Source organism: Anopheles bellator, chromosome 2, assembly GCF_943735745.2.
Source record: "Anopheles bellator chromosome 2, idAnoBellAS_SP24_06.2, whole genome shotgun sequence".
Classification (NCBI taxonomy): Eukaryota; Metazoa; Arthropoda; class Insecta; order Diptera; family Culicidae; genus Anopheles; species Anopheles bellator.
Genome location: NC_071286.1, coordinates 52,466,437 through 52,481,050, shown reverse-complemented (window position 1 = coordinate 52,481,050; position 14,614 = coordinate 52,466,437). Strand labels below are relative to the sequence as shown.

Below are 14,614 nucleotides of genomic sequence, written 5' to 3'. Positions count from 1 at the left end.
AAGTGTTGCTGGCTTCATTTACAATTTATAGTTGCGTCTGCATTCGATATGGGGCTCGTTGGTCTAGGGGTATGATTTTCGCTTAGGGTGCGAGAGGTCCCGGGTTCAAATCCCGGACGAGCCCACCGGCGTTTGGAAACAAACGCCCTTTTTGGTTCCTCAAACGCCTGGTTCTGCCTAGTAATAATTCATTACAAACACAAAAACTAATCAAGCGCCTTCAATTGATTTGCGCGTGACGTGTACTTGTACTGTAATGCCATTAAATAATAACCATGACGCTTGTTTTCAGCAGCGACGGGGTTATCGCTCGTAGTTGTTCGATTGCAGCCGCTTAAAGACTTTCCTTTTCAAGTGCAGCTTCGCTTCGAGAGTACCCTCTTTCAAAGACCATTTAACCAGATCTCTTGTGAACCCGATAGTTCTTGGATTTGTTTTCCGATGCAGACCGGTCAGACCTTTGGACCGACGATGAACGATAATGCACAACTCAATGCACGCTTGTCGGTCGGATCGGAAACACAGCAAATTGTTGCACCGCCATCGCCGGCACGCATTTCTCGTATTATTTTACTGCCTTTCTCCAGGCAGACGGAACCGAACTCGGATCGAATCTTTCGTCCCACAAACATTTGCCGCCAGCAGTGCCCCCGGGCGAGGGCTCCGAAAGTGTGGATTAATTTTCGACCATTTTCCCTCCAAGCACCTTCCAAGCACCACATTCACCTTTTCTGGGGGCCGAAAATGATTGAAGTGAAAATGAAATGTGAGTGAAACATTCGCTTTCGATCGCCGATCGGGAAAAATGTTTTGGAAGCGAACGCAAAAGCAAACGCAGCAGAATCGGTTTAGAAAACAAAAACGAACCAGTAACGAATCCGCGCGGGAAAGAAAACCGCTCGAAAACCGTGTGCATCCAGAGCAAACAAACAAAAACAAAACAGACAAACGTGCGCCCGAACTTCGCTTGTGTTGGTGTGGTCAAGTCGAAAAAGATCACTAGCGGCCGAAGCTAAACCGCGAAATGCGTGCCGCGAAACCACGTCGATCAATGAGGCGGAAGAGGATCATTATCTCAGTGATCAAGCCAAGACGATCTTCCCCACCGTCCACAGCAGCCGAGAAGAGCCGGTCACCAACACTCTCCGATGTCCGAGTTCATCGACTTTCACGGGAACCAGCGATACGCCAGAGAGAAAGAGAACGGTCGACTCCGCGAGTGACCGCAAGTTCATTATCAGCAACGGGTTCATCGGATTTATGTGGCCGGGCAAGCCGCTGGAACGCTCAGTCGGTCCCGGGAATCTGTTTGGAGTGGACTTAAACGCAATTCGCGGTCATAAAGGAACAAGTTTTCGAAGGCAGGATCGAACCGCCTAATGGAATAGTGTGTATCTTAGCATCCGTTAACGGCGAAGTCACACGGAACGCACGGTTCCTTACTGGTGGACAGGAACACAATCGGTGGCTCACCACGGCCCTTTACAGGAGGCATAATCTTTGAACTATGCTAAAACGCAGCAGCAATTCGATTTGCGGCCGTCTGGCTGTTGTGACGGTGCTCTTCGCCGTGCTTCTCATCTGCGGCACCTTGACACTGGTCTCGTGTGGACCGTTCCGGTCGGAAGCCCGACGTACCGGCAATACGATCGTCAAGCAACAGGCCGAAAGTGATGAGTACGAAGAATTTGGTCGAAAGTTTAGTGACCGATCATGCGGATATGAGGTAGGTAAAAAAAGGCCAATTTTACAACGGCGACAGAACTTGGCTTGTCCCAGTGTTAGTTTTTACTACAAGAGATCGGAATAATTCAATATTGGCAAATTATTGTCACTAGTTATAATCATTATTTTTTTAAAGAAACGGTTGGACTTTCGCGAACTTTGAAAGAGTTTAAGTAGACCTTTCAAATTATTCTTTAAGAGTTGGCCACAGTTTGAAAACTAAAATAGTTTCAGTCAGCTTTGTTTGAGATCGGAACTTCACCCAAAGTTGATTATAGCTATCCCTGAATCTTGCTTCGTGATGTAGTGCAGTGATAAGAGGTAATATTCAAACGTGAACAAAGCGCTGAAAGGGTTGTTTTCAAACGATAAGCGTTGTGCCGTTTTCTGTTGCTGCCCGTTGCCCCGTTGAGCCGCTTCGAAAATCCATTAATATTGCCATTACAAATTAATGTCCCACTTTTACGGTTGTTTTACAATGCAAGACCCCAATGGTTAAACCCCAATGGTGAAACTTTTGTCGTTGCAGTCGTGCCCGAAACCGAAGAAAAATATGTTGAACGTCCACCTGGTGCCACATACGCACGACGATGTGGGTTGGCTGAAGACCGTCGATCAGTACTACTATGGCAGTGAGTATCAGAAACGCCACGACTACGCGTACTACGCCAAATCCCGCATTATCCCCGATCCCCGGTTCCGTAGGTAGAACGAGCATTCAGAAGGCCGGCGTGCAGTACATTATCGATTCGGTCATACAGTCGCTGCTGGACAACTCCGAGCGTAAGTTCATCTACGTCGAATCAGCGTTCTTCTTCAAATGGTGGTACGAGCAAACGGAGGAACTGCAGCAGCAGGTCAAACAGTTGGTGAACGAGGGACGCCTGGAATTCATTGGCGGAGCATGGAGTATGAACGATGAGGCGGCAGCCCATTACCACAGCATCGTGGACCAGTTTACCTGGGGTCTGCGCAAGCTGAACGACACGTTCGGGGCATGTGGACGGCCAAGGATCGGATGGCAGATCGATCCGTTCGGACACTCGCGCGAACAGGCATCGCTGTTGGCGCAGATGGGCTACGATGGGCTGTTCTTTGGCCGGCTCGACTACCAGGACAAGGAGGAACGCATGAACCACAAACGGGCGGAAATGATTTGGCAGACCAGTGCCAACCTGCACGATGATGAGCTGTTCACTGGGGTGCACTACAACCTGTACCAAGCGCCGGCCGGGTTCTGCTTCGATATCCTGTGCTCCGACGAGCCGTTCATCGATGGGCGCTATTCGGCGGAGAACAACGTCAAAGCCAAAGTACGTAATAAGAAGTGTAGTTTCGGGATGTAGCTCTCTCTCACTGATCTTTTCGTGCAGGTCGACAAGTTCCTATATTACGTGGATCAGCAGGCTCAAAGCTACCGTACGAACAACATCCTCCTCACGATGGGTGGAGATTTCACCTTCATGGACGCTAACGTGTACTTCAAAAACATGGACAAACTGATCAAGTGAGTAGGAAAGAGGGAGAGTTCTACTCGATCGTGGCGATCACTAACCAGGACCCTCATGACAGGTACACCAACGCACGGCAAGCGAGTGGTACGAACGTGAACGTGTTCTACTCCACACCGTCCTGCTATCTGAAGGCACTGCACGATACAGGAATCACGTGGCCTACGAAGAGTGACGACTTCTTCCCTTACGCTTCCGATCCCCACTCGTACTGGACCGGGTACTATACGTCTCGACCGACCAGCAAGCGCTACGAGCGGGTCGGAAATCACTTGCTGCAAGTTTGCAAACAGCTTACCGCACTGGCCCCGTCTCGGGAGGAACACATGGAACCACATCTGACGGTGCTGCGGGAGGCGATGGGTGTGATGCAGCACCACGATGCCATCACCGGGACCGAAAAGCAGCACGTGTCCGACGACTACACCCGTATGATGCACCGAGCGATGGGAGCTTGCGAAGTCAACACCCAGGCAGCTCTGAATCAAATCGTCGATCCCCAATTCCGTCGGGCACGGGCGCATCCTCTTGATCGGGAACCCGCACCGGAACCAACTTACAAGTTCGCCTTTGAATCCTGTCATCTGCTGAATGTAAGCAAATGTGAACTGACGGAGTCGAAGGATAGCTTCACCGTGACGCTGTACAATCCGCTCGCCCATGCTAGCCATCAGTATGTGCGCGTTCCGATCACCGGGGCCCGATACGTCGTGCGAGACTATCGCAACGTAGAGGTTCCTTCGCAGCTCGTACCGATTCCTGAGACGGTACAGAGCATCAGCTATCGGTTCAGCAACGCAACCACGGAACTGGTGTTTCTCGCCAACGAGCTACCCCCACTGGGCTTCAAATCATACTTTGTGACCCGTGCCATGGACTCAGTGGATGATTTCGTGCACCAACCAGCGCAAGAACCAGCGACCCCAGAGAAACCGTCTATCCCCGCGAAACAGTGGCAGCAAGAGGAGGTTACGATCGGCAACCAATACCTTAACATCAACTTCGACAGCAGCGGCTTCATGAGCTCGATCACCGTCGATGGAGTAACGAACCGGCTCCACCAGACGTTCGTGTATTACGAGGGAGCTCTCGGTAATAATGCCGAGTACCAAAACCGATCGTCGGGCGCGTACATCTTCCGCCCGAACGGGACCGAGAAAAGTGTCACCGAAACCGTGCAGCTAACGGTGGTGAAAGGACCCACCGTCCAGGAGGTCCACCAGGTGTTTAACGATTGGATCAGTCAAGTGGTCCGAGTGTACGCCGATGAAAATCACATCGAGTTCGAGTGGATGGTCGGTCCGATTCCGGTCGAGGATGGCATTGGGAAGGAGATCGTGTCCCGATTCTATACCGCCACCCAGTCCAACGGTGTCTTCTGGACCGACTCGAACGGGCGTGAAATGATGAAGCGCGTGCGCAACCACCGAGATACCTGGAATGTGGATCTCTTGGAGAAAGTGGCCGGTAACTATTACCCCGTGACGGCCCGGATTGCGCTCGAAGATCCAAACCTTCGACTGGCCGTGTTGAACGACCGGGCACAGGGTGGCTCGAGTTTGGAGGATGGTTCGCTTGAGTTGATGGTGCATCGACGGTTGCTCCACGATGACGCGTTTGGGGTTGACGAAGCGTTGGACGAAACCGAGTTCGGCCGGGGACTGGTAGCGCGCGGTAAGCATTGGGTCATCTTTGGTCCAAAAACCTCCACCAGCCCTACGCTCGAGGCTCGGGAGCGATTCCTGCAGAACCAGGTACTGCTGCCGAACTGGCTGTTTTTCAGCGATGTGAGCAACGTCAACTACGAAGACTGGCAAAAGCAGTACACCAACATTGTAAGTACCCACAAGGTTATCCCTAATGGTTCCATTGACCCACCGTTCCCGTCTGTTTCCAGTACTCTGCACTCTCACTGTCGCTGCCGCTGAACGTACACCTGCTTACGTTCGAACCCTGGCACGATAATAGTATTCTGGTCCGCTTCGAGCACCTCCTGGAGGCGGATGAGGATCCACTGTACTCCGCACCGGTGCGTTTCAACGTCCAGGACGTGTTCCGCCAGTTTAGCATCGAAGAGGTGCGCGAAACCACGCTTGCTGCCAACCAGTTCAAGGAGGACTCCAGCAGGATGAAGTTTAAGCCCGATCCTTCGTACATCGTTTACGGGTCCGATACCGGAAGATCCTCGCATGTGGACCCAGCTCGTTCTGCGCCTCGGCCGCGAAGTGAGGCTGATACTGGACGAAACATTGCCGACGATGGTTTCGAGATCGTGCTCAATCCGATGCAGATACGAACGTTCATCTTTCAGCTAGAGTACCGGCCATAGACCAGAGAGACTGCACAACCTTAGTAATAAGTTCTTTCTGTTTTTCTCTGTAGCAAAATAGAATGCATTTTGAAACTGAATGTGTTTGGTTGGTTTTACTGGCGGTCCAAATATATTATTGCTAGCATATTGCAGATTGTTTGTATCACTAACGGACCGATCGAACCGGAGGCTCGGAGGTCGGTGAAGCTCTCAGAAGTCCGCATCCCACCCGGACAGCTCGTCCGGTGGAATGTCCAAGTCTTTAGGAAAGATGTCAAAGTTTGACATATCGAGCGGCCCCTTCAGATTCGGTTGCAAAGGCGATTTGAGCGTCAGTGCGATCAGGCCGTCCCAGTCGAATCCCTGGAACCATCTACAAGAGCCAAATTCTGCATTAAACCATGCCCGTTGAGCGGAATGACAAAGGGGCATACTTGTGCTTCTTGATGTCCTGAACGCCTCCCCGTTGATACCCGAGCCGCTCGGAAGGCACATCGCGGCATAGACGTTTGATCAGGCTAACCGCGGCGCGGGACATGTGCTTCGGAAAGCTGACCATGTCGATGCCTTTCAAAATAATGTTGTACGTTTTCATAGGATCAGCCGCTGTAAAAGGAGGTCTGAAAAGGAATAAGGAATCATCGAATCATGACCATGAGTTGAAGCTTGAAGTCTGCCGGATCCTTACATTCCGGTCAACAGTTCGTGTATGAGAATTCCCAGTGCCCAGTAGTCGACCGACCGATCGTGGCCCTTGTTCAGAATGATTTCCGGTGCCACGTACTCTGGCGTCCCGCAGAACGTCCACGTTTTGCTGCTGTAGCCGATGAACTTTGAGAATCCAAAATCAACCTACGGCAGACCCCAAAAGACCAATCAGGACCAACGAGCAGATGAAGGCAGTGTGCCCAGAGCCTCACCAGTTTCGCATAGCCACGCGCGTCGAGAAGCAAGTTCTCCGGCTTCAGGTCCCGGTACACGATGCCACGGGCGTGCAAAAAGTCGAACGCCTGTAGCACGCAGCCCACGATGAACTTGGCCGTCGAGTCCTCGAACGTAACCCGATCGCGCAGAATCGTCCACACTTCGCCGCCCATGCACGCCTCCAGCAGCATGTAGGCGTACTTGGAGTCCTTGTACGTTCGGTAGAGCCGGCAGATGAACGGGCTGTGACAGGCGAGCATAATTTTCCTCTCACTGTACATGTGCTCCTGTTGCCGGGTGTCAACGATGTGACGCTTCTTCATGCACTTCAGCGCATAGACCTGCGTGTTTCCGGCGTGTTCCACCTTAACCAGCTCGACCCGTCCGAACCCACCGACTCCAAGCGTTCCGACCACCTCCAGATCGGCCAAGTTCACGTCCATCAATTCTACGGAGGCATTCGGGAATCACAACCAGAAGGTCACAAAGAAACCATCACACACTCTGCTTACCCGGCTGGCAGGAACCGAGCGAAGGCTGAGTGTTCTCCAAGTTCCGGAATGCGAGCACCCGTTCTTCGTCGCCATAATTTTTCTCCTGCAGTTCGCACAGGTCACCGATGTGTTTGGTGAACGATTCGCGGTCCAGCGTCAGACACTCGACGCCCGGTGACATCGCGATAATGTTGGCCGTCCGCTTGTCCTCCCTAATGAGCGCCTGCTCGCCGAAGTACTCGCCCCGAACCAGGATTCGAATTTCTTCGTCCACCGCACGACCTACTCGCAGCAGGCGTTGGAAACAGCCAGGAATTTAAGGAAGAAACATAATGAGAGTTACACTGCTGCCCAATAAAATAGGTGTAAGCAGCAGTCTGATATGGCTTGGTCAATAAAATAGGTAATTCGTTGTAAACGCTGCAATTTCACACGACTTCTTGAAAGGAGTTGGTTTATTTGATCTTCCTGTAATCAGTTTTCAATTGTGAATCTAAAAAAATCGTCGGCGACGACGAGGTAAAACAAGAAAAACCAAGCCAACGACAGATCATCGCATATCAGTTTGGACAGCGTTGGTTGCAGCAGTTTGGTTAGCGGATCCGTTTCCTTCGTCCAGAATGATGTGCTCAATAATAAATAACATTATTAGCCCAAACCAACCTGTCCATAGGCGATTGCAAGAAGCTAATCTACCAGGGCCAATTGCAAGAAAAGTACCACTATTGATTAAAAAAAATTACAGTCAAAATTACAGTAACAGTTTGCTGCTCAATATCGTTCTTGACATTGTTACTGAAGGTTACGAAAAAGCGGCATAATATTGTATGGAGCGACGAAAGTAAAATATATTTGTTTCGAGCAGACTCTCAGTGGAATGTTCGGCGACCTGCTGACAAATAATTCCATCCAAGGCTTACAGAAAAACTGTACATGATGTACAGGATGTACTGATCATGATTTGGGGATATTTTTCATAATCTGGTATTGCTCCGCATTTCAGAGTACACAGTACACTTTCGAGTATATATCAATCATGGAAGACGTTATGCTGTTTTACGCAGAAGAAAATATGCCACAGAAATGGGTATTTCAACAAAAAAACGATCCCAAGCATATGGCGAAGCTAATGAAATCGTGCTTGAATATATTGAAAACTTGTAGAATACCTTGAAGCAAAAGTTCGCTGGACAATATTTTTCAAACAAAGATGAATTGTGGTAAAAAGTGCAGCAGGAATGGTATTCCATTCCAGCAAAAATTTGTCATGATTTGGTCGATTCGCTGCCAAGGAAAATGAATGAAGTGCTTCAAAACAACGGCGGATACGCGGGATACTGGCTAATTTTGCGTTTTAATATGCTTTCTTTTGCAATAAGCGAATTCCTATAATTTTTCACTTCTTTTAGACTATCTTTATCTTATTTTTAGTACTTCTATCAAATTGAATAATGATCAAATAATGCAGCTTAAACACTTTTACCTATTTTATTGACCAGCAGTGTAGTTACTGGCGGGAAGCAACAACGTTTATGGCCCGAGGCCCCCTACATACCCGGTAGCCGCTGGGTAACTTTTACCGTTCCCTGGCTAATGAGAAAGAATGTGTCACCGGCAGCCCCTTGGCGGATGATATACGCTCCGGCGGGATAAAATTCCTGCAACAATGTCACGGCAAAGGTGAAGTGCCCAGAAGCGGCACGTGTTGTAGTAACGGTCTTTTGAAGCTGGGGCCGTAATAATCGAGCCATCTCGAGGCAGCTACTTACCACTTCCAGGACGTCCGCAATTTTCGTCAGCACGTCGTTACTGAGGTGCTTCAGCAGTGGGACCGATTTGAGGAAATTTACATTCTCCTCGATACGCTGCATGCCCGTACGCATCATAATCTGCTGGAAAACTCTTCGATCCAATACCCATACTCGGGAATCACACAGCACTTTATGGGATTAGACAGCGAAGTGGACGATAATTCGAAATTATCTGATTGAAAACAGGATTCACCGGATCGCGCACCTACCCCGTATCGATGCTGTCCTCGTGCAGTTATAGAGTATCGCCAGCTCTCCAAACGCTCGCCCAGGACCCATCGCTCCCAGTACTTTTCCGTCTTTGATCACCTCGAACTCGCCCGCCGCCGACACGTACAGATGGGAACCGGCGTCGCCCGCCCGGATGACGTACTCTCCCTTGCGGAACTCCCGGCTGTACATCGAGTCCACAATTTCCCTTATCTGTAGCGAGTCGATATTCTTGAAGAAATCGTTCTCCATGATGGCGTCTTTGATCAGTTGCTTGGCGCTGCGAGCGGAAAAAGTAAAGAGATAAGATTAGTGTCCGCCCGAAAAAGGGTCTGCCATCGCGTACCTGAAATCTTTCTTGTACTTCGGCACCTTGATGTCGCTCGATTGGCTGCCCATCAGGTCACAGCTTTCGCCCGATACGCCCTGCTTCTTCATCGCCTGCAGCGTAATACCCTTGACCGATTTCATCTGGTTCAGCGTGAAACTGTTGCCCGACGTCCCGAACAGCTCGGACAGGGGTTGTCCGGCCATGGCGTAGTTCGCCTGTATACTCGACAGTAGCTCTCGTTCGGCCACACACCGTGAGCCCTTCCCCGAAGTCGGTGTACCGGTCGGGCTCCCGAGTCCTGGTTTTGGATGCTGTTCCGCCGTTGCGGCGGTCACCACATTCGGCTGCTCCAAACTGTTGACCGCTTTTTGCTGCAAAACACTCTACAGTACAGCAGATTAGTGAAGGGGTCACATAGCACCGTGCTGCTACCTGTTACCTTAAGTTTATCGATCTCTCTCCGCAGTTTGTCGATCTCTTCATCACGCGCCCGGAGCAGTCTCCGCAAGCTGTTCAGCTCGTCCTCGAGCGTGTGCTCTCCGCTGACCGTCATCGCACTGCCGTACGACTGCAGACTGTCACACTGGCCGGACAAGGATTTGCGCCGGTCTTCGGTCAGAACCTTGCCCCACAGTTTGACCGAATTTTTTCGTATCTACAACGGGCGAACAGGACAGGATTAGAAAACGTCCGCCACTCGGTGCTTGGGAACGTCGAATTAAATGGCGCACTGAATGGGACGGCCACTTAGCACCTCACTCGCTTACCCGTTCCTTGATCGGTGTGTCGATGTTCGGGACGATCTTGGAGGTTTTGCGCATCAGCAGCGACGACCCGTTCCCCATTGGACCGAGTATGCCGGACTGGATGAGGTACTCCTTGGCGGAGTAGTTGAGCTGTGACGGTATCGGTATCAGCGGCGTGAGAAGGTGCGTCACTGAACTCGGTGGACTGCTGTTGGCTCTGCTGTACCGACCGGTCCCGGTGGCAACACTGTCAAGCGAAACACTTAGCTTGCTGCCGTTCGGTCGGACGCCTGCGAAATACTCGTTGCCTTTTCGCGCCGGAATACCGCAAGCGCTGCTCGGTTTACTGCTGCCCGACTCAATTAGCACCTCGGTGTGGCCACAGTTGCTAGACGGAACCCTTGACCCATCCGGCTTCAGGGAGTCGCCCGCCAGGGGACCTAGTGGCGTTGACAGATACGTGGCCGAGGGTGGTGTATTTTCCCAATCTTCATCGTCCGTTCGCTCGCAAACATCGGCCAGATACTCCTGGGTACTGTCTTCCTCTTCCACCCAGGCACAGCCGACGTCGAGGCTGGACGCGTTCGAGGTGCCGTTCGAGAGCGACTTCCCGAAGTGCGCGTTCTCCTGGAAGCCCGGGTAGCTGGCGCAGTGTCGCTGTTTGAACACAACCCGCGTTAGCGCGTTAGCGTCCGGAGTTGCTGGGATCACTTTCGGAGGTTCCACCAGGGGTTGTGGCGTTGCTGGACCTGGTTCGTTCGGGAGCTTCTGGAGCACAAACTCCGGATGGAAGGCGTAGCTCGTACCGATGGCTGGCGTAGAGTAGCGTTTGGAGCGAACGGCCGTGGCCGTGTGCAGTATCTCGTAGCCACCGCAGGTCGTCTGAGCGGCCGTAACCGAGGTCCGTGAGGTGAGCGCTTTTCCCAGGACGTCTTGGTAGCTCTCTGCTCCGTAGACCGTGGTGGGGCTATCCGGATGGACGAACGATTGGGGTCGGACTCGTCGAATGTCCTTGTCCGACAGGGAAATTGGACGTTGCTTCTGCGGGGCAGTCGGGTGCTGCGCGGACCTGGACTCGAAGGGGGTCTCCAGTCTAGACTTGCCACACTGACCAGGGGTCACTGGGTTACAGGCGCACTGCACGTACAGGCTACCGCAAGTGTTGGACTTCCGAAACCACGCACCACGGTGCGATGCCGGCGAACTCGGGGTTGGAACTGATTCGTCGTTCGCCAGCCGCGAACCGTCGGCCACGTCGGTCGGTGCGAGTGGCGGCCCTGGCACCCGCTGGTCTCCGTCATCTCTCACCTCCAGCGACCTAGCACCCAGTTTCGGTGGTGTGCGCGGTTGGGGTGCCGCTACCGAGGCACTGGTGGCCATCGTGCCCACAAGCTTTCGATTATCACCTAGCTGAATATTTTCCCTCTTAATCGTCTCCATTCGCGTCTCCGCCGCCCGTTGATTAGTGGCCGCCGGCCGGTCGTACTGGTTGTTGGGGCTTGCTGGTGGCGTTCTACTTTAACCGAACGACCTTGCCGAACGGCACGGTGGGATCGCTCCTGCGAGGGGTTGGGCACCCTGCCAGGGTTAATGGGACAAAACGCTCGCCGTGCGCCGTTTGGTGACGCTCGATGACTCGTTTTGATTTCAAAATCCGAAAATTTAACCTACAAACGAAAACGGAACACGAATTTCATTGGAGTTGGCGCCGTTGCTGAATGACGTTGACTATTGAAGGGTTTCACTTTCATCCGGTCGTCGTGTCACGTGTGCAGCGCCAGTTCAAGAATTCAGTCGAGGGTACGTTACATTGTTTGTCTGTTTGAGCACTTCCACTGAGAAGTTAATGTTTTTCCGGTGTATCGTTTAAATGGAACGATGTACCGAACGCCGCAAAAGGCGTATCCGGAGCTTGACTCAGACGACGAGTGTCACACATCTTCCAATGGAGCAACAATTGAGGTGCGCCCGTAGCCTTCAAGAGCGATAACACTTAGTTTAGACTTTGCCGCTCGGAAGATGTACGATACGCTTGTGGTTCGTACTGGTCTCTAGTACTCTGGCACGTTGGTCAATGCCATAGAGGATGTAATTTAAATGTGAAAAGAGACGATATCAACATGAGCCCGGTGAACAATGCGAGAAGCAATTGATGTGTAAACGATGCTTTCTGTTACTGTACAACGATCTTCTCAAGATGCTAGCAAGGCATTCGGTCCCGCGTTTGTTCGGCAAATTCGAACAAATGCCGCTACAGACGAACCAGTAACCACGCAATAAGACCACGGGATTTGTATAGGATTTGTAGATCACACTGAAAAGGTCCATAATTCTATCTAGGATAAAGGTCTACAGATACCTCCACCTTGACCAGACCTCGAACGTTATCATCCCGTTACATCAGCACACTAAGCACACACCAGCGAATGTTGTCCTAAACCTTGCTGGTGCGCAAAGACTATCGTTTGAAATTAACAAACTAAAAGAAGTCTCAATGAGTAGATGCAATAATTACTTCCACCCAACAATTCGAGAGCCAACTATCTGAAGCTCTTAAAGTTAACTAGCTATAAGATGTTGTTAGTCATTACTTATAATTAGGATAAAATGACTCAATGCTACGTGGCTTAACATATAATATACATAGATTTTAATAGATACATTTTAATTTGAATCATTTTGATACTTTGGACTTAAAAATTTATTGGAAGAGAAGAGAATCAAATAGCTGCAATTCCAATGAGGAATATTTCTGTACGCATTTATCTCCAATAAAGTTCCAATAAAATAAAAAATATCCTAACCGTAACCATAACATAATGCAAATTGAAATTAGATTAGTCATAGCTGACATAAGGAAAGTTTCAACATAGCTTTTGAGACTGTAGCCCAAATATAAAATGTTATGGTAAAAGTTCAATTGGCTTATGGAGTAGTAAGCACGAACAACAATTTGTAGAAATAAACCCTGTAATCATCATGATGTATTTTAATTCATAAACCGTTTCATATTACCTATGTTCAGTAAAACTTATTGCTTACTGTAAAACCAGACTCGTCACCGTATGAACGAAGCGTATCTAGAGTTTGTAGACGAGCAATGATGCAAGAAGGCAGATTAGTAGCATTAGGAACATACTAAAAGTTGTTTTTAATCAACACACACTGTTCGCCGTTCGAAGCGGCGTCCGTTTTGTGTAGTAAACAAACAATTGATTAGAGATCTGGTGTCAATAGCGTTGTTTGCTTGTCGAATCTCCATGTTCCGGTTGCCATTAGGATTGTTTGAGGAAAAGTTGAATAAACTATCGAGATAGAGCATGTGTATGACGTGGCTACGTGGGCAACAAAATGCGGCTGGTAAATAATTTCTTGAACAATTTCAAATGAAAATGCTTCCGTGCTGAAGGGACCGCCAGGTGAGAAACGGAATGTCTACAACTACTAAAACATACTAAAACATAAACAAAGAATATAAAACGGGGATTATAAAATAATGTGGGACGACGGTTATCATGTATCAAGCCCCAGTGCGATGTACGTTAATGGTCTTGATTACACGCATCACCATGCATGTTTGAAAACCTGGCCTTAACAAGCTTGCCCTATGCTGCTGACCCTGCTTTATATGTTTCAAACGCTGCATAGATTATACTCACAACACAGCCCCGGGGAAGGTCGGGTGCTTTCACCAATGCATTGTCCTAATGTAACTCTACCACCACCCCGAGGGCAGTCCCGCTTCCTTGGCGGTGCTCACGGAATGGATGATGAATGTGTTACAGCGAACACGGACATTCAAGCCGGAACGTTAATGAAAATGAACTCCCGGACGGCGGCGTCGAGCTGTCGACGGGGGAATGAAATGTCGCTGCGCCCGCTGAAGTCGTCATGCAGTCTAAAAATAGTCACGAAACAATTGGCGATTTCCTGACAACGCCGAACAACCGACTGACCGTCGACATACACTCCGTATCATCACGCGACCCGTGCCCTTCAAGCGAGGGGTTTCTCTCAGTTCTTCAGGAAAACTATGTCTCCCACCCTGTTAGGCCGATTGTCCTAGGTGCAAGGAACTGACTGCCCTTGAGAACGAAGCAAAAACAGCGGAAGCTACATGAAATGCTGCCCACCTCAAGCGGATTCGGAACCGACATTAGGTCAGGAAAAGGAAGCAATGAAGCAAATCCAAAGTCAACGTGCTCCGTCCTACGAATGTCGTGTCACGAAGAATGGTGGCCTAGTTTTCCGATCACATGACCCAGAAGGACCCGAAAACCGACCAAACAAAAACGAACGGGTCCCCGGTTTTCGCCTTACGCCTTCCGCTTAACTAGAGGTAAATGTCAACGGCAGGGAGAATTTACATGGTCGCAGGATGTTGTGCTCGGACCTAGACTCACCTTGGTGTTCGGTAACAACGATTGCATTCTTTGTAGTCTTCTTATTGAGCGTTTTGCGAATTATGTCCGTGGAAAAACATTCATATCCAGCCGGCGGACCTGTCACCGTTTTGCCGCTTACTCTCCAAACATCGTTAAACTTTTCACC

The 14,614-nt window shown here is 50.2% G+C and overlaps 2 protein-coding genes and 1 non-coding gene across 3 annotated transcripts; 2 read left to right on the top strand and 1 right to left on the bottom strand.

The window, feature by feature from the left end:
- Positions 1–52: 52 nt before the first annotated feature.
- Trnap-agg (transfer RNA proline (anticodon AGG)) lies at positions 53–124 on the top strand. Its single transcript has one exon. It is a non-coding gene; the product is annotated as a tRNA-Pro (tRNA).
- Positions 125–1,699: 1,575 nt separating this feature from the next.
- Positions 1,700–5,639, top strand: LOC131208655 (lysosomal alpha-mannosidase-like). Its single transcript, XM_058201465.1, has 6 exons — positions 1,700–1,726; positions 2,255–2,361; positions 2,435–3,038; positions 3,099–3,232; positions 3,298–5,071; positions 5,134–5,639. The coding sequence occupies exons 2-6, from the start codon at positions 2,279–2,281 to the stop codon at positions 5,563–5,565; spliced, it is 3,027 nt and encodes a 1,008-aa protein (XP_058057448.1). The 5' UTR covers positions 1,700–1,726; positions 2,255–2,278; the 3' UTR covers positions 5,566–5,639.
- A 118-nt stretch (positions 5,640–5,757) lies between these two features.
- On the bottom strand, positions 5,758–11,503 carry LOC131207697 (cGMP-dependent protein kinase, isozyme 1-like). The gene is made up of 11 exons (XM_058200324.1): positions 10,085–11,503; positions 9,757–9,972; positions 9,333–9,700; positions 8,986–9,266; positions 8,735–8,904; positions 8,521–8,623; positions 6,984–7,247; positions 6,468–6,919; positions 6,236–6,399; positions 5,982–6,167; positions 5,758–5,920 (listed from the first exon to the last, which is right to left on the bottom strand). The coding sequence occupies exons 1-11, from the start codon at positions 11,501–11,503 to the stop codon at positions 5,758–5,760; spliced, it is 3,786 nt and encodes a 1,261-aa protein (XP_058056307.1).
- Between the last annotated feature and the right edge of the window lie 3,111 nt (positions 11,504–14,614).

Excerpts from the sequence above, each read along its gene's own strand:
- LOC131208655 (XM_058201465.1), top strand. The coding sequence starts at position 2,279 with ATGTTGAACGTCCACCTGGTGCCACATACGCACGACGATGTGGGTTGG. Across the intron at positions 3,039-3,098 it reads AGAACAACGTCAAAGCCAAA|GTCGACAAGTTCCTATATTA; the intron begins GTACGTAATAAG and ends CTTTTCGTGCAG. Across the intron at positions 5,072-5,133 it reads AAAAGCAGTACACCAACATT|TACTCTGCACTCTCACTGTC; the intron begins GTAAGTACCCAC and ends GTCTGTTTCCAG.
- LOC131207697 (XM_058200324.1), bottom strand. The coding sequence starts at position 11,503 with ATGGAGACGATTAAGAGGGAAAATATTCAGCTAGGTGATAATCGAAAG. Across the intron at positions 6,400-6,467 it reads CGCGTGGCTATGCGAAACTG|GTTGATTTTGGATTCTCAAA; the intron begins GTGAGGCTCTGG and ends GGTCTGCCGTAG. Across the intron at positions 6,168-6,235 it reads CACGAACTGTTGACCGGAAT|ACCTCCTTTTACAGCGGCTG; the intron begins GTAAGGATCCGG and ends ATTCCTTTTCAG.